Here is a 19730-nt window from a genome sequence, read left to right on the forward strand (position 1 = left end):
CCGAAAGCTCGTGTTTGAAACAAACCTGTTGGACTTTAACCTGGTGTTGTAAGACTTCTTACTGAACAAAAAACAAGTATGTGATGAGTTAGTGTCCCAGAATTCCGCATAAAACCATCTTGGGTTGACATACTTCGATCATCTGACGAATGCCCATAACGCATCTACAAATTACGTGCAAATATGTGCAGAAACCTTTGTCAAGATGTGCACGGAAAGAAACCAAAGAAAACCCAAGTCCAGAAGGATGAGTCGGACTAAAACTGCAAGAAGATAAATTAGCTCTGTGTTGGGGCGAAGATTAGCAATAACAACACGAACGGTCAGAGGCGGAGCTGCACGCTCCGGTCAGAGCGCCGATCCTCAGGCGGAGCTGAACGTTGAGACCGCAATCACCGTCCCAGAGGCGGAGCTCCACGCTGAGGCCGCAATCACCGTCCCAGAGGCGGAGCTCCACGCTGAGGCTGCAGTGACCGTCCCAGAGGCGGAGCTGCATGCGTGGGACCTCTCAGAGGCTTATAACTGAGCGCGGCTGCTGCCGCCGCTGCCACTCGGTTGAGTGTTGACACCAAGGACGGAGCTTCAGCTGCAGCGACAACATGACAAGCGAAAAATGTGATGTGATCATCATCGGCGGGGGCATCTCAGGTCAGACTCAATTCACTTTGCTGTAAAAGCTATTGGGTAGATTTTTAAAAAACTGCAAACGACCCCAGTGAAATGAAGTGAAAAATAGATGTGGCAGGAAGTGTAATCCGCAGATGTACTCGCTCCAATTTTCATGGCTTGCCAATATTGAATTTACAATATAGAGGGTTTATTATGAAGGTTGAGATTAAGATCAGCGTTGATCCAGCTGCTATTCAAATTCCTTGGCCGGTCAAATATGAAATTTGGCCGGGAGCCGATGGTCTGTTGATAGACGCAATGTCTTCCTGCGGCATGAAGATAGCTTGCACATTTCCTCAGGTTTTGTTTTTCATCTCCCCAGCCGGGTCACGACGAACAGTGTTTTTCTCCCCCTCTATATACACTTCTCTCTTCAAAATAGCGATCAACAGAGTCACTCCGGCAACAACATCTTATACAGATATTCATTGTGAGAAATTATTGATGTTGGGTTTTAACCCATCCTTAACACTGGGGGGGGGGGGGGGGGTGTAACATTTTAAATTGGCTTTGTGTTTTTATTAGTTCTAGGCTTTATAATTCGGGCCTTTTGAGTTCTGCAACAATATGCTGGGCTATTTCTGAGCTTTTATCGTATTTGGCTGGCCCTAAAACGCAATGCCAGTATCGATTTTAATAACATTCAACTGGTTTTTAACCTTGTTAATTTGCATCGAATTGATATCCCGTGTTGTGGTGGTATTCAGTGGGGGAGGGGCCGGGGACGTAAGGGCTGAATGCAGAATTGCATTTTTAAAATCCAGTAGTAGGTTTCACCTTCGAGTTCGAGAGAACTTCCACAATCAACAGGTTGTCGAAAACAAAATCTAGCAGTGTAACCTCTTCAGTCATGGGTTTGCTCCTAAAGATGATCGGTTTGCTCCTAAAGATGATCAGCAAGAAGATGTGATTTAGCTTCTGATATCAGAATTACACAAGTCTAAAGTACCCTTGAAGGTGTGTAACTGCCTCATGAATGTATTCATACATTTCAATTGGGGTGACCCAAATACTTGGCTTTCTGACATCGGAAATGTCACCCAAACAAATCTTCAGTTGATGCAATTCCACCTTCTGTTCCCTTAAACAGTAAGGGATATGAATCACCATTGAGTTGGTCCTCAAAAGTTATTTCAATCCTTACAACGAGCGTTTCAAATCAGTTAGAGGCTCTTTAAAAGGCAATGGCTGCCGAATGAAGGCAGATTTTCTCTTAGTTTTAGTGGATCACAGCAAACTTAATTATGTGTTGTCATTATTGGAAGATTAATGTGGAGGGGATTGAATGTGAAGTTTAGTTCTGTCCATGATGGAGTCTAAGAGTTCCGCTGGAGTGATGTGACCCCTGGAAATTATGCTATTTTGGAATAACTTACAAGTTAACTTACAAGTCCAATTTAGACCAATTAATATCCAACGGTCTGCTCTGAAAACTATGGTCATATTTTTGACAGCTGTGACAAATGTCACCACAGCAGCTGAGACAATACACCACATTCCAAAAATATCATCAACATTTTGAATAAAACTAATGGACAGCGTTCTTGAAAAAATAAAATTGCCCTATCCCCCTAAGTTGACTGATCTGTTAGTACAGTGGTTAGCACTGTTGTTTCACAGCGCCAGGGTCCCAGGTTCGATTCCCGGCTTTGGTCATTGTCTGTGTGGAGTCTGCACGTTCTCCCCGTGTCCCCCCGGGTGCTCCAGTTTCCTCCCACAAGTCCCAAAAGATGGACTGTTAGGTAATTTGGACATTCTGAATTCTTCCTCGTGTATCTGTACAAGCGCCGGAATGTGGCGACTAGGGGCTTTTCACATTAACTTCATTGCAGTGTTAATATAAGCCTACTTGTGACAATAAAAATTATTATTAAAAGAAATTAGAGGATCCGGGTCTGCATCTTTGCCAAAGCTAATCAGTACTTTCTTGGGCAATACCTATCTACATACCAACTTTTGTGGAAATTGTCCATCAGTTTTTGATGTATATTGTTTTCAGACAACAGACTAACAAACAAGGATGGAAACATTGCCTCTGTCTGCTTCAGTGACAAAGATAATAAAAACATGAAATACTGGAAATACTCAGCAGATCTGGCAGCACCTGTGCATAGAGAAACAGATTTCAGGCAGCGGACCTTTCTATTGTCTCTCTCGCCACAGATGCTGCCAGACCTGCTGAGTATTTGCAGCATTTTCTGTTTTATGTGAGATTTGCAGCAACCATGGTATTTTGCTTTTGTAATCATAAACCATAACCTCTGAGCTCCAGATCAGTGTAAATTGGGTGATATTCCTAAGATGCCCTCAGGAAATCTCCAGGTAAGGATCATATCATAGTTTTTGGAAAGTGCAAAAATTCTTTGAGCAATTGCCCTGCACCTGGAACCATATGAAAATGCAATTTAAGTTGCAAATTTCCCATGCTTCTAAAGGACTTGCATCACTAGTTACCCAGGTTAATAAAAGCAAATTACTGCAGATGCTGGAATCTGAAACCAAAGAGAAAATGCTGGAAAATCTCAGCTGGTCTGGTAGCATATGTCGGGAGAGAAAAGGGCTAACGTTTTGAGTCCAGATGACTCTTTGTCAAAGCTGTAAAACAGAGAAAGGGGGATATGTTTATACTGTGGAGTGAGAATGAAAGGTGAGTCAGAGCTGCACAAACGCAGGGAACTGAGGTGCTAATAGCCACAGAAAGCAAGGGGAAAGAGTGTGAATGGCAGTCCCCAGAGAGAACAAAAGGTGTGAAAGGCCAAACTGCAGAGAAACTAACATAAGAGGGTAAACTGTGACAGCTGTAGATGTAGGAGGAGGGGTAGGGGGAAGCAAAGGGGAGAAAAGGCAAACTGGGAGATTCTGTTTCCACTAGTTCGTATGTCAGTCACCAGAGGGGTCACAATTTCAAGATGGTCAGCAAGAGACTGAGGAGTGTGATGAGGAGAAACTTATTTACTCAGAGAGTTGTTGGGGTTTGGAATGCGTTGCCTGGGAGAGTGGTGGAGGCAGATTCCAGAGGAGATTTCAAAAGAGAGATGGCTCCATATCTGAACGTGATTAACTTAGAGCAGGCATTGTCAAACTTGGGGGCACGATCCGCGGTTGGGTCGCAGAGCCATCTGTTGACGTGCTCCCGATCGTGTCAATTCGCGCACAACAGCAGCAAGCTTTTAATAATGCCGGCTCCGAGTGGCCTTCAAAATGGCCAAGAACAGATTTTAAAAATTTGGCCGCACTGCACATGCGTGCCCGACCAACAGTGCACATGCGCAAATGTGCATGCGCACCGATGATCGGGCACGCATGCGCAGCGGGGCCACATTTTGTTTTACATGTTCGCAGCCTTTTTTTTTCAAGTTCGGGGGGCCAAAGGGACCCAAAGCCATTTCCACTATTTTTGTCAGCAACAAACAAGGTTTGAGAAAATGGAGGGTCGCACAGGTCTGCCAGCATGGGTCGCGAAGATCAGCCGGCGTGGGTCGCGACGGTCGGCCAAACTGGGTCGTGAAGGTCGGCCAAACTGGGCCGTGAAGGTCAGCTGGCGTGGGTTGTGAAGGTCAGCCGGCGTAGGTTGTGAAGGTCGGCCGGCGTGGGTCGTGAAGGTCAGCCGGCGTGGGTCGTGAAGGTCAGCCGGCGTGGGTCGTGAAGGTCAGCCGGCGTGGGTCGTGAAGGTCAGCCGGCGTGGGTCGTGAAGGTCAGCCGGCGTGGGTCGTGAAGGTCAGCCGGCGTGGGTCGTGAAGGTCAGCCGGCGTGGGTCGTGGAGGTCAGCCGGCATGGGTTGTGAAGGTCAGCAGGGTTGGGTTCCGAAGGTTGGCCGGTTGGTAAAAATGGGTCCCTGGAAAAAAGTTTGAAAAACACTGACTTAGAAGGCTACAGAGACGTGTGAACTCATGCTCCCAAACCAGTTTGTCCATAACCCACCTCCGGCTCTCTCGGCTTCATTCATTGGGTGTTGGTGTAAGCACTCCGGCTCCACCTGGGCTAGAAGCATTGCTATAAAAAGCACCCGCCTGTCTGAGCCTGCTCCAATGTCCACCTTGCTGCAGAGTTTTCCAAATGCTGAGAAACCGGGCCAACTACTGTTAAATTTTAACCTGGCTCCCAATTGCACAAATCTGAATATTATTTCACCAGTCACTATCATGATACGCAGATTTGTACCAGGAAATAATGGAGCTGACAATTTGACAAGTTGCTGCTCCTGCTGGATGTCATTTAAAACCATTCATGGTCATTTTCCCTCCTTGGATTTTGGTAACCTGCCAGTTGAGTTCTTCAAGAATGCGTGGGCCATGAACCAGACGCATCTAAAAACAGTTCAGTGTTCCAGGAAGAATATTCATTTTAAACACAAGCAGTTTGCCCAGCAGTGAGTTCCTTTAGGTCAAATCCTGAGAAATTAAACATGAAATAGGAGAGCAACATTGAGAATAATATGGGAAATGAGGGAAAAAAGGAGGTTGTGCTTCCTCCAGTTTTATACCTCTGGGACAATGAACCAAGATAGATAGCAAACAAGGAAAGCAGGCAAATAAATTAGTGAAGAACTAAAATAGAAATGAGCTTAGGATAGTGGAAAACATCAAACATTTTGATAAGTATATTTTCACAGCAGCAAGCTTAAAAAAATATGGGGCCATTTAAATTCCCAGAGGTGACTTGATATCCAGTAGATACTAAAGTCAAGGTATGAAAGTAAGTAAAGATATGAAAGTAAAGATAACAAAGACACCAAATTACTGATTTCCTGTGATAATGAAGGAACTTCGTCCTCAGATGAGCGTGAGGTCAGGTGTAATGGCTGGATCTGGTATGTCTCTCTTGTGGGTACAATGAATTGGATTCAATTTGAATTGGTGTTTGGAGCAGGCAAGGAGCTGGATAAGGGGTTTGCCCCTGTCCACACTCTGAACACTTTTGTAACTCTGATAAAGTAATTTTTAAAGAAGTGAGTTTTCTGTGCCTGGAATTCGAAAATAAAATAGAATTTTTATGCAAGGCGATTATTGGTTGAAGAAAGTAAAAGGAAGGCCAAACACAAAACTTTATATAAGTTAACGTAAAGAAATGCCTTGTGAAATTAGCCACGTTTTGTCCAATCCCTTTTAGGGATTGTTTTTAGAAACAATCTGGCAAAATACAGGCTTGTGAGCTAATATATTGTGAGTAAAAGGAATTCTGAATGAGAAGATAATGGAACATTTTAAATTGCTATGACATGAGCCTTTGAGAAGTCAACATGGGGTAAAGGAAAGGTCTTGCCAGTTCTTTGAGGATACGATAGAGCTTGTTAACAGTAGAATTTCTGCCACTGCCATGTCCAGAATAAAGCAAAACTTATGATAGTCTGCAGAATAAAGTCTGCAAAATAAAGTATTAATTCCACAAAGCATGAACATAAGAACTAGGAGCAGGAGTAGGCCATCTGGCCCCTCGAGCCTGCTCCGCCATTCAATGAGATCTTGGCTGATCTTTTGTGGACTCAGCTCCACATTCCGGCCCGAACACCATAACCCTTAATCCCTTTATTCTTCAAAAAACTATCTATCTTTACCTTAAAAACATTTAATGAAGGAACCTCAACTGCTTCACTGGGCAAAGAATTCCATAGAATTACAACCCTTTCACCCGCCAGTGGAAACAACCTGCCCGCATCTATCCTATCTATTCCCTTCATAATTTTATATGTTTCTATAAGATCTCCCTCATCCTTCTAAATTCCAATGAGTACAGTCCCAGTCTACTCAACCTCTCCTCATAATCCATCCCCTTCAGCTCTGGGATTAACCTAGTGAATCTCCTCTGCACACCCTCCAGTGCCAGTATGTCCTTTCTCGGGTAAGGAAACCAAAACTGAACACAATACTCCAGGTGTGGCCTCACTAACACCTTATACAATTGCAACATAACCTCCCTAGTCTTAAACTCCATCCCTCTAGCAATGAAGGACAACATTCCATTTGCCGCCTTAATCACCTGTTGTACCTGTAAACCAACTTTCTGTGACTCATGCACTAGAACACCCAAGCCTCTCTGCACAGCGGCATGCTTTAATATTTTATCGTTTAAATAATAATCCCGTTTGCTGTTATTCTTACCAAAATGGATAACCTCACATTTGTCAACATTGTATTCCATCTGTCAGACCCTAGCCCATTCACTTAACCTATCCAAATCCCTCTGCAGACTTCCGGTATCCTCTGCACTTTTCGCTTTACCACTCATCTTAGTGTCATCTGCAAACTTGGACACATTGCCCTTGGTCCCCAACTACAAATCATCTATGTAAATTGTGAACAATTGTGGGCCCAACATGGATCCCTGAGGGACACCACTAGCTACTGATTGCCAACCAGAGAAACACCCATTAATCCCCACTCTTTGCTTTCTATTAATTATCCAATCCGCTATCCATGCTACTACTTTACCCTTAATGCCATGCATCTTTATCTTATGCAGCAACCTTTTGTATGGCACCTTGTCAAAGGCTTTCTGGAAATTCAGATATACCACATCCATTGGCTCCCCGTTATCTACTGCACTGGTAATGTCCTCAAAAAATTCCACTAAATTAGTTAGGCATGACCTGCCCTTTATGAACCCATGCTGCGTCTGCCCAATGGGACAATTTCTATCTAGATGCCTCGCTATTTCTTCCTTGATGATAGATTCCAGCATCTTCCCTACTACCGAAGTTAAGCTCACTGGCCTATAATTTCCTGCTTTCTGCCTACCTCCTTTTTTAAACAGTGGTGTCACGTTTGCTAATTTCCAATCCACCGGGACCACCCCAGAGTCTAGTGAATTTTGGTAAATTATCACTAGTGCATCTGCAATTTCCCTAGCCATCTCTTTTAGCACTCTGGGATGCATTCCATCAGGGCCAGGAGACTTGTCTACCTTTAGCCCCATTAGCTTGCCCATCACTACCTCCTTAGTGATAACAATCCTCTCAAGGTCCTCACCTGTCATAGCCTCATTTCTATCAGTCGCTGGCATGTTATTTGTGTCTTCCACTGTGAAGACCGACCCAAAAAACCTGTTCAGTTCCTCAGCCATTTCCTCATTTCCCATTATTAAAACTCCCTTCTCATCCTCTAAAGGACCAATATTTACCTTAGCCACTCTTTTTTGTTTTATATATTTGTAAAAACTTTTACTGTCTGTTTTTATATTCTGAGCAAGTTTACTCTCATACTCTATCTTACTCTTCTTTATAGCTTTTTTAGTAGCTTTCTGTTGCCCACTAAAGATTTCCCAGTCCTCTAGTCTCCAGCAATCTTTGCCACTTTATATGCTTTTTCCTTCAATTTGATACTCTCCCTTATTTCCTTAGATATCCACGGTTGATTTTCCCTCTTTCTACCATCCTTCCTTTTTGTTGGTATAAACCTTTGCTGAGCACTGTGAAAAATCGCTTGGAAGGTTCTCCACTGTTCCTCAACTGTTCCACCATAAAGTCTTTGCTCCCAGTCTACCTTAGTTAGTTCTTCTCTCATTCCCTTGTAATCTCCTTTGTTTAAACACAAAACAGTAGTATTTGATTTTACTTTCTCACCCTCCATCTGTATTTTAAATTCCACCATATTGTGATCGCTCCTTCTGAGAGGATCCCTAACTATGATATACTTTCTTTTAGTTTGATACTATTTTAAACTTCCCGAGAGGCAGGATTCTCCGACAGCGCCCACCCGGTGTCCGGAAATTCCCATCCGAGGTCAATGGACATTTATGTGGTCTGCATCCCACCAGTGGCGATCTTGCAGTGGGCGGAGCAGAAGAATCCAGCCCTAGATAGCCATGGATGCTGCGTCTTTCGCTTAGAGTCTTTCTTTCTTTCTCAATAGAATGTATCTATTTCGAGTATTCTTAAATTTCTCCTTAAATGCTTGCCACTGCATCTCTATTGACTGATCCTTAACCTAATTTCCCTGTTCACTTTAGCCACCTCTGTCTTCATGTCCTTATAATTGCCCTTATTTAAGTAGAAGCATTCGTCTTGGATCCACCTTTCTCTCCCTCAAGCTGAATGTGAAATTCAATCATATTATGATCACTGTTGCCTGGGACACCTTAACTATGATGTCATTGAGACTTCCGGTTGCGGCTATGCGGAGCTAAGCTGCACGTTCGGCGGCTCCCGCTATCATCGGACTTTTGGGTTCTTTTTACGGCCCGTAACGGTGCTTGACTGACTTCCCAGTGTGGAAAGGTAACAGCAACACTTCCCTGCTGGTGGATGGACTGGCCAGGAGCGGGGTGGTAAAAAAATCGGCACTGGAGCAGAGAATGGTGCGAGGGAGGAAGACCAAGATGGCGGCGGGCGGGGAACCGGCGGCGTGGGCGCAGGAGCAGCAGGAGCTGCTCCACCGCTGCTTTAGGCAGCTTAAGGCTGAGCTGCTGGAACCACTAAAGGCCTCATTCAACAAGCTCCTGGCGACCCAGATGGCCCAAGGGGCGGAGATTCGTGAGATCCGGCAAAAGGCCTCGGAGAACGAGGATGAAATATTAGGTCTGGCGGTGAAGGTGGAGGTGCACGAGGCGCTCCACAAGAAATGGCAGGCAAGGCTCGAGGAAATGGAGAACCGCTCGCGGCGGACAAATCTGCGGATCCTGGGCCTCCCGGAGGGGTTGGAGGGATCGGGCCTCGGGGCCTATGTGGTCACCATGCTGAACTCGCTGATGGGAGCGGGGTCCTTCCAAGGGCCCTTGGAGCTGGAGGGGGCCCACCGAGTGCTGGTGAGGAAGCCCAAGCCCAGCGAGCCTCCAAGGGCGGTGCTGGTGCGTTTTCACCGGTTCGCTGATCGAGAATGTGTGCTCAGGTGGACCAAGCAGGAACGGAGCAGCAGTTGGGAGAATGCGGAGGTCCGAATCTACCAGGACAGGAGCGCGGAGGTGGCAAGGAAAAGGGCCGGTTATAACCGGTCGAAAGCAGTGCTGCACAGGAGAGGGGTGAAGTTTGGCATGTTACAGCCGGCGCGCCTTTGGGTCACCTATAAAGACCGTCATCATTCTTTGACTCCCCGGAGGAGGCCTGGGCCTTTGTTCAGGCTGAAAAGCTGGACTCAGACTGAGGGTTGTGGGGGGTCGGGGATTGTTGTATAGTGTTTTGGGTTTTCCTTCCTTGTTCCTTTGTTTCTTGGGGAGTTTGTGGTATGTTTTGTAGGCCTGTCGGACGGGCTCGGGGAAGGGCTGGGAGGGGTTGAAGGTCGGTGAAGGTGGACGGGGCCTTGGGGGAGGATAGGGCGGCCTGGGTCAGGGCTGGGGAGTTTGGGCCTGAAAAGGGAGCTGCACCAGAGGGGGCAGGGCCAGCCGAGCGGGTGGCGCAGGCTTTTTTCCCGTGCTCTGGGCTGAGGGGCGGGGCTAAAGTTGGACGCGCGGGTTTTTTCCCGCGCTGGGGCCGGAACGGGAGGGGACTGTGCCTGCTGGTGGGCAGGGAGGGGATGAGCAGTGTTATACTGGGGAGAGGGGGGGGGGGGGGGGGTCCGTTGGGGTGGCGGGAGCGGCTGGGCGCAGCAGGAGTCAGCTGACTTATGGGAGTACAATGAGAGGGGCAACACAGCTAGGTGGGGGGGGGGGGGGCCCTAGCTAGGGGGGGAGGAGAGGGGAGTGGGGGATTACCGGGTTGCTGCTGGAAGGGCCGAAGGGGAACTGAGGCTTTTAGGAGGGGTCAGGATGAGGATTTGCCACTGTGGGGAACGGGCCATGTGGGGGACGCGGGCACGTGGCTGGCCTAGGAAGAGCTATGGCTGATCGGCGGCGGGGGGGGGGGGGAGATAGCCCCCCCCCCCCCCCCCGATTCGGCTGGTCACGTGGAATGTAAGGGGACTGAATGGACCGGTCAAACGGGCCCGGGTGGTCGCGCATCTGAAGGGGCTGAGGGCGGATGTGGCCATGCTCCAGGAGATGCACCTTAGGGTGGTGGATCAGGTAACGTTAAGAAAGTGGTGGGTTGGGCAAGTGTTCCATTCGGGTTTAGATGTGAAGAACCGGGGGGTGGCGATTTTGGTGGGGAAGAGAGTGTCGTTTGTGGCGTTGAGTGTGGTGGTGGATAGCTGTGGCAGATATGTGATGGTAAGCGGTAGGCTCCAGGGGGAGCGGGTGGTGTTGGTCAATGTGTACGCCCCAAATTGGGACGATGCGGGCTTCATGCGGCATATGTTGGGCCAGATTCCTGACCTTGAGACAGGGGGTTTAATAATGGGAGGGGATTTTAACACAGTGCTGGACCCAGCACTGGATCGCTCTAGGTCCAGTACGGGTAGGAGGTCGGCTGCGGCCAAAGTGCTGAGGGGGTTCATGGACCAGATGGGAGGGGTGGATCCTTGGAGATTTATGAGGCCGGGGGTTAGGGAATTCTCGTTCTTCTCCCATGCCCACAAGGCGTACTCCTGGATTGACTTTTTTGTTTTGAGCAGGGCGTTGATCCCGAGGGTGGAAGGTGTGGAATATTCGGCGATAGCCATTTCAGACCACGCCCCGCATTGGGTAAATCTTGAGTTGGGGGAGGGGAGGGACCAACGGCCGATGTGACGGTTAGAGGTGGGGCTGCTGACAGACGAGGAGGCGTGCGGGCGGGTCCGGAGGTGTATAGAGGGGTACCTAGATATTAACTGGGAGGTGCAGGTGGGGGTGGGCAGGGAGGCGCTGAAGGCGGTGGTTAGGGGGGAGCTGATCTCCATCAGGGCACATAGGGAGAGGGGGGAGAGGAGAGAGAGGGAGAGACTGGTGGAAGAGATGGTGAGGGTGGACAGGAGGTAAGCGGAGGTCCTGGAGAAAGGGCTGTTGAGGAAGCGTCGTAGCCTCCAAGCGGAGTTCGATCTATTGACCACCAGGAAGGCGGAGGTGCAGTGGAGGAGGGCGCAGGGGGCGGTATACGAATATGGGAAAAGGCGAGTCGGATGCTGGCCCACCAGCTCCGGAAGCGGGAGGCAGCTAGGGAGATAGGTGGAGTTAGGGATGGAGGAGGGAGTCTGGTACGAAGTGCGAGAGGCATCAACGGGGTGTTTAGGACTTTTTATGAGGAACTATACAGGTCAGTGCCCCCAGTGGAGGAGGGAGGGATGGATCGCTTTCTGGGCAAGTTAAGGTTTCCGAGAGTGGAGGAGGAGCAGGTGGGGGGTTGGGGGCACCAGTTGGGTTGTAGGAGCTGGTTCACGTGATGGGGAGCATGCAGACAGGGAAGACACCGGGGCCAGATGGGTTCCCGGTTGAATTCTATAAGAAGTTTTCAGACCTGCTGGGCCCGCTGCTAGTAAGAACCTTTAATGAGGCGAGGAAAAGGGGGGCTTTGCACCCGACGATGTCTAGGGCGTTGATTTAATTGATTCTGAAGCGGGAGAAGGACCCCCTTTAGTGCGCGTCATATAGACCGATTTCGCTCCTGAATGTGGATGCGAAACTGCCAGCAAAGGTCTTGGCCAGGAGGGTGGAGGATGTGGTGCTGCAGGTCATACACGAGGATCAAACGGGTTTTGTGAAGGGGAGGCAGTTGAACGTTAATGTACGGAGGCTTCTCAATGTCATAATGATGCCAGTGGTGGATGGGGAGGCGGAGATAGTGGTGGCGATGGATGTGGAGAAGGCCTTTGATAGGGTGGAATGGGGATACCTCTGGGAGGTGTTGAAAAGGTTCGGGTTTGGAGAGGGATTTGTTAGGTGGGTGAGGCTGCTGTATGATGCCCCAGTGGCGAGTGTGGTTACGAATGGGAGGAGGTCGGAGAATTTTCGACAGTACCGGGGGACAAGGCAGGGGTGCCCCCTGCCTCCCCTGCTGTTTGCTCTGGTGACCGAACCCCTGGCCATGGCGCTGAGGGAGTCGAGGAACTGGAGGGGGCTAGTGCGGGGGGATGGGGGGGGGGGGGGGGGGGTAGGGAGGAGCATCGGCTGTCGTTATACGCGGATGATCTATTGTTGTACGTGGCGGACCCGGTGGGGGGATGACGGAGGTGATGAGGATTCTTAGGGAGTTCGGGGACTCCTCCGGGTATAAGCTCAACGTGGGGAAGAGTGAGCTGTTCGTAGTACATCCGGGGGACCAGGAGAGAGGGATTGGGGAGCTCCCGCTGAAAAGGGTGGAGAGGAGCTTTAGGTACCTGGGGGTCCAGATAGCCAGGAGCTGGGGGGGCCCTGCACAGGCTCAACTTTACGAAGCTGGTGGAGCAGATGGAGGAGGAGTTTAGGAGGTGGGATGTTTTGCCACTGTCCCTAGCGGGCAGGGTCCAGTCGGTCAAAATGACAGTGCTCCCGAGGTTTTTGTTCCTCTTCCAGTGCCTCCCTATCATGATTCTTAAGGCTTTCTTCAGGCGGGTCAATAGGAGTATTATGGGGTATGTGTGGGTGCAGAAGACCCCGAGGGTGAGGAGGGTGTTCCTGGAGCGGGGTAGGGATGTGGGTGGTTGGCGTTGCCCAACCTATGTGGGTACTACTGTGCCGCCAACGTGGCGATGATACGTAGGTGGGTGATGGAGGGGGAGGGGGTGGCATGGAAGAGGCTGGAGGCGGCGTCCTGTGTGGGCACGAGCCTGGAGGCGTTGGTGACGGCGCCGTTGCCGTTCCCCCCCCAACAAGGTATACTACGAGTCCGGTAGTGATGGCTACCCTCAAAATTTTGGGGCAGTGGAGGCGGCATAGTGGGGGAGGTGAAGGCTTCAGTCTGGTCCCCGATACGGGGGAACCACCGGTTTGTACCAGGGAGGATGGACGGAGGGTTTCTGAGCTGGCACAGGGCAGGTATCAGTCAGATGGGGGACCTTTTTCCTGATGGGAAGTTTGCGACCCTAGAGGAGTTGGAGGGAAGGCTGGGCCTTCCCTCAGGGAACACCTTCAGATACATGCAGGTAAGGACATTTCTCAGCTGGCAGGTGGTGGAGTTTCCACTGTTGCCATCAAGAGGGGTTCAGGACAGGGTGCTCTCGGGGACATGGGTTGGTGATAGAAGGGTTTTGGCAACTACCAAGTGATGCAGGAGGGGGAGGAGGTCTCGGTGGAAGAACTTAACCGGTTCTTTGGGAGAGAGGACAGGTGTTCAGGGAGTGCAGCAAACCACACCCACATGTTTTGGGCGTGCCCTGCGCTGGAGGACTTTTGGAGGGGGGTCGCGGAGACGCTGTCAAGGCTGGTTGGTTCCAGGGTTGAGTCGGACTGGAGGCTCTCAATATTTGGGGTAGCAGCGGAGCCGGGAGTGCAGGAGGCGAAAGAGGCCGGTATTCTGGCCTTTGCAACCATGGTAGCCCGGCGCAGGATTCTTTTGCAGTGGAAGGATGCGAGGCCCCCGAGTGGGGAATCCTGGGTCAACGATATGGCTGGGTTTATCAAACTGGAGAGGGTCAAGTTTGCCCCAAGGGGGTCGGTGCAAGGGTTCTCCCGGTGGTGGCAACAGTTTCTAGACTTCCGCAGCAACCGGGCCGGCGGGGGGGGGGGGGGGGGGGGGGGGGGGGCAGGGCAATAGACAGGTTTTTTTTCTCTTTATTGGGTATGTGTATTTGTTTTCATGTTAATTATTTTTGTTAATTTATTGTTTCTGCATTGGGGGGGGGGGGGTTACTGTTATTTCTCTTTCTCTTCTGATTTTGTTGGTTAAAACTTGTTGAAAATTTGAATAAAAATTTTTTGTTTAAAAAACTACAACGTCATTAATTAATCCTATCTCAGTGCACATTGCCCGATCCTGTCTAGCTTGTTCTCTGGTTGACTGTGGAAAGTGCTGCTTTAAGAAGCTTTTGATTTGATTTGATTTATTATTGTCACATGTATTAGTATACAGTGAGAAGTGTTTTTTGCATGCTATACAGACAACGCATCCCGTACATCGGGAAGGAAGGAGAGACTACAGAATGTAATGTTAATATTACATGTACTCAGCAGTGTGACCTCTCACCAGCATCTGGCCACCCTCCGGTCACCGGAGAATCGTTGCCAATGGCGCCGACTCGGTCACCGCTGCGCCGGTCAGGGGCTGCTCAATGCAGCTCCCGGCAATTCTCCGCGCCCGACAGGCCGAGTGGCCGACAAGTTCGGCCGAATCCCGCCGGCGTCGTTCGCATGTGGTCCTACCCAGCGGGACCTCACCGTTCATGCTGTGAGACCCGTCCTGGTGTGGAGTGTGGTGATATGATTTGCATAGTTGTCTGCCTTTGGTGCAGAACACCGGCATACCATTGGCCCTGATCGGTCATGTGCCTCTCGACCGATTAGTTGAGACCAGTCATGTGACAGCTCTCCGATTGGTCGAGAGGCTGAGTTAACCACGCCTCCAGACTGAGGTATAAATAGTCGGAACGCCTGGCGGTCGTCCATTTTAATGTAGACAACCGCAGGGCTAAGTTCTAGCTTATTAAAGCCTAACTTTTGTATAGCAACTCGTCTCTCGTGCAATTGATGGCTCATCATGGAGGAGGGGAGATCCGACTCCAGGGGCCAGGCCCGCGATCGGTGCCTACCGATCAGCGGGCGGGCTAATCCAGAGAGGCTATCTTCCTCTGCGTGGGGCCCTGTAGGGCTCTGCCATGTTGCCTGGGGGTGTGCGCTGGGAAGCCAACCCACGCGCATGCGTGGACTTGCGCCGGCCATGGTGCGCATGCGCTGACCAGTGCTGGCTCCCGTATCAGCAGCTGGAGCTGCGTGAAGCACTCCAGTGCCATGCTGGCCTCCTGTGCGGCGCAGGACCGATGCTCCTAGGAGCCAGGTCACGCCGTCGTAAAACGCTCTGGCGTTTAAGATGACATCAACACTTAGCCCCATTATCGGAATATCCCGCCTGAGGTCCGCACACAATTCTGGGAGCTTTACCGGCGACGCTGACGTGATCTGTGCCTGTCATCGCTGTGAGCATGCAAAACCAGCATTTGCATGTGTTAATATATAGTTACCTGGTTTGATTCGGTATTCTCTGGGCCTTCACGATGCTTCGCCCCTGTCAGGCGGAAATCATGCGGGCCGGTTTACGACAGGGACCAGGCGCCATGGCTGCTGTGGGGAAGTGGGAAGCTAAGAAAAGTTTTTAAAGTTGCTATAAATTGTTAGAAATTGTAGAGCTTGCTGGGAGGTGGCTGCCTGGGCCGGGGGGGGGGGGGGGGGGGGGGGGGGGGGGGGGGGGCGGGGAGTAGCCGCGATCAACCTGGTGACAGTGGTGTGGATTTGGGGTGCCCCACTCGGGATCGGGGTGGCCTGGCTCAGACTGCCATTGCTACAGTATTTGTTTTAAAAGTAACCATTGTGTACAAGTTATAGGCTCCTGGCTGCTCACTCTGCTGACTGCTCTCTGTGTCCTATAAATACTCTGGTCATTTAGGAGCCCACCAGGCCCATCAATGGGATGGGCGTTGTGTGTTCCGTGATCTTGTCTTGCAATGATTCTACAGAACTGCTGGTGACTTAGCCAGAACAATGATTTATTAATGTACATGTGGTCAGGTAATGATCAGAATCTTATACAGACCAAGTTATCACAGAGTTACAATAGACTCTCCTAGAAATACTCTTAGTGCGACTGTCCTCATGTACGCCTTACAACCTTGTGTTGGTAGCCGGTTGTCACCTGAATGATGTCTGATGCCACCTGCTGGTGGGAGGTCTCACTGCTGAGTACATGGCCACATGCTGGTGGGAGGTCACAATGCTGAGTACATGTAATATTATCTACAGGCATATCACCACAGGTATGGCCAAGCTCAATCAGTGGCACACCAGATGCCACTGATGCAGTAGAATAGCAGAGCTCACCCCAAACAAAGGATACATGCACCATGGCCTTTGGCACCCTCCCTGGCACACTGTCCCTCTTAGGGCAGAGGCCTAATCAGTGCCACTATCCACCCTTCCGGACCAGGCTCTTGGGAACTCACTGATGGGACAGGGTTGCAGTGTGGTAGGCAAAGCATCGGGGGAATGGCTGAGGAATGGGGGTGAGTTTGGAGACTGCAGGTCCAGGCGCTGTTCGGGGGGGACCCTGCACAACAAGAACCTACCCCAGAAGAGCAGGGACCAACCGGTGAGCAGGAGAGTCCAACAGGCCGAGGAGGAGGTGTGAAGGAGGCGCCCCATCAGGCCACGTGTATACCATTAGTGTCTGTCCTTCAAGGACCTGCCGCACCGAGTGTGTCACCGAAAACTCCAGCTAACCAGAGAAAACGTGCAACATCTGTGCCAGGTGATGGTACACTTAGAACCATGAGGGTATGGGGGAGGATACCCACTCCTGGTGACCGTCAAGGTGATGGTCGCTCTGAAGGACCTGGGATCTCACAGACATTTCCATACCGGTGCATCCGTGCCACTACGGACGCCCTATATGCCCAGGCACCAAACTACATTAACTGTGGTTGGGACCATGGGTGGCTCAAGTGGTTAGCCCTGCTGCCTCACGGCGCCGAGGTCCCAGGTTCGATCCCGGCTCTGGGTCACTGTCCGTGTGGAGTTTGCACATTCTCCCCGTGTTTGCGTGGGTTTCGCCCCCACAACCCAAAGATGTGCAGGGTAGGTGGATTGGCCATGCCACATTGCCCCTTAATTGGAAAAAATGAAAGGATACTCAAAATTTATAAAACAAAACTGTGCTCGGGACCAAGCACAGTGGGATGCCCAGGCAGCAGGATTAGCCGCCATCACTGGCATTCCCCAAGTCCAGGGGGTGACACACAGGACACATCCCCCCCCCCCCTCCCCCCGCCCCCCAGGCACTGGCTCGTGGGGGAGGGGTTCCCTTCAGCAATAGGAAGGGCTTCTACTCCCTGACTGTATAGTTGGTGTGTGACCACCAGCTGCACATCATGCATGTAAACACCCGGTACCCAGGCAACACCCACATCCCGTATATCTTGGCGCACTTGATTCCCTTCACCTGCGAGGCGCTTTCTCAGGTGAAGAGTTAGCTCCTGAGCGACAAGGGTTATCCCCCGAGATCTTGGCTAAAAGCGCCAGTCCAGACTCCCCGGACTAACGCAGAGAACCATTATAAAATTTCCCATGTAGCAACCAGGAGCGGTGCCTCAGCATCCTCAAGATGAGGTTCAGGTGCCTGGATCGTTCTGGTGGGTTCTCCAATATAGCCCCAGGAGGGTCTTGCACATCATGGTGGCCTGCTGCATCCTGTACAACATCACGCAGCAAAGGGCGAATACGCTGGAGGAGGAAGTACTCCAGGCTTCATCTGACGAGGAAGATGTGGGGGATGGCCAGGAGGACCAGGACCAGAGCAGGTACAGGAGGCTGCCCAACATGTGCTCCAGGGTCACTGTATACGGGAGAACCTAATCACTTCCCGGTTCACCGACTAGGAGGCCTGGCCACTGACAGCTCGGCCTCCCTATCCCAACTCTCCATACCCCCATCGCCAATCACATCCTCCCTGTCCCTCCTCCCTTCACTCCATCTCGCCCAGCCCCCTCCGAGGTTCCTACCAGCATTACTACAATGTGTTGGCTCTGGGTTGGCAGTCTCATTGGGTCTTGTCCATGGAACCGGTGATCATGACGAGTCACTGTGAGATGAGCTCTGGCTTTCTTCATCGTTTGACAAACTCTGACAAACCTTCGGGATCAAATTCCACTGTGTACCCTGGCCATTCCTGCATGCCGGGGTCCATTCAATCTCGCGGGCCCATATATCGTCGGGGAGGCAGTGGTGTGGCTAAGCTGGAGGAGGGGGTGGTTGCGGGGGGCGATTATGTAGATGGTGAACAGTGATGGGTCACACTGGGTAAGCTGTCCCACATGGCACCCTCACACGTCTGGCCCCGTTCCCTGCCACCTCTGAGGGTGAGTACAGGTAGAGACTACAGGTACAGCCCCCACCACCACCACCCGGCACCCCGAAACACCCAGCCCATCAAATTCCTCCCACCCTTCGGAAGGAGGATTGAGGCAGGTCGGAATGTTGGTGAAATGGTGTTTAATAGTGACTATATACGTTACTGTGCCCTGACCCCTAACTCTAACCTATGTGCTGCACCCGTGTCAACTTAACTGTGTTTAACTTCTTTGACTTATGTGGCCTATTGCTCCTCATACATGTTTTTCCAAACAGCATACCACTCGGGGAGGCGGCCTGCTGCGTTTCTTGCCCTGTAACCGGAGGTACCTGTGGCAGCCGTCCTCTGGAGGGCTTAGACCCTGGATTGGCCTGGCCACCTTCTGGGGATCACAGGTGATGAGGTGCCACCCTGTTCTGCCCACTGCCCATGAGATGTGCCAGTGTCAGGTGGGGTGGATTCAGAAGCGCTGAGGTGTTCCAGCACCTCCCCTCCGGGAGACACTGGCACAGGCCTCATCACCTCCTCCTCCCTTGGGGTGTTTGATGGCCCCTAGCTAGTCCCTGTGATGGAGGTGAGGCCGGAATGAGGTCCAGGGGCTCCACAGCCACTCTGCCAGTCCTAGAGGCCCGCTCTTGTCTTGACCAGGGTCTCAGTGCCCTCTGAGAGTGGGGCATGGCCCATTGTGACTTGCCTACATCAGCCAGCATTTGGCCAATGCTCTCGACACCCTCAGCCAAGACCTTTTGTGACTGGGCCAAGCTTTGGAGTGCGCAGCAATCTCTCTGTGGGCCACTCTCCTCTGTGACTCACCCAGATTAGACAGCGTCTGGCTGAGGGCATCAAGACCCTGGTCAAAACGAGAGTGGGCCTGGTACATGGCTGTCTGTGACTGGGCTCCCCTGTCCTGAGCCTCATCCATCGACCACACAGTATGACCCAAGCCTTGGACGTCTCGACTCATGGCTCATCCAAGGCTTCCACCTCAGGCGCCACCTGGCTATCACGTATTGCTGGCACCATCTCCTGCAGCTAAAGGTGGCTGGGCTACTCCAACTCCACCAACAGGCGCTGGAAGGTTACTGACACCCCCTCCTGTAGATGCAGGTTCTGTAGCTGCATCTCCACCAGTGATGGGATCATTCTTTCCAGAAGTGTGGAGAAAAAAACAATTCTTTCAAGAAGTGTGATACCTGTCTGGACTACAGCTAATTCCTGGGATCAGGCAGCCCTCTGACTGTCCACTCCCTTGGGGGTTACTACCTCCACTTGATGTGTTGCACCAGAAAGTGTCCCAGGATTCTCTTCACGA

General features: G+C 51.0%; 1 protein-coding gene across 1 annotated transcript in view; it reads left to right on the forward strand.

Moving 5' to 3' along the window:
* Positions 1–501: 501 nt before the first annotated feature.
* The window catches only part of mao (monoamine oxidase), a 227772-nt gene continuing 208543 nt past the window's right edge, over positions 502–19730 (forward strand). The window contains exon 1 of the mRNA XM_038802087.1: positions 502–648. Within this exon, the coding sequence (XP_038658015.1) occupies positions 600–648 (49 nt within the window). The 5' untranslated portion in view covers positions 502–599. The remainder of the gene's footprint in view (positions 649–19730) is intronic.

The sequence above is a fragment of the Scyliorhinus canicula genome, chromosome 7 (genome assembly GCF_902713615.1).
Source record: "Scyliorhinus canicula chromosome 7, sScyCan1.1, whole genome shotgun sequence".
Lineage (NCBI taxonomy): Eukaryota > Metazoa > Chordata > Chondrichthyes > Carcharhiniformes > Scyliorhinidae > Scyliorhinus > Scyliorhinus canicula.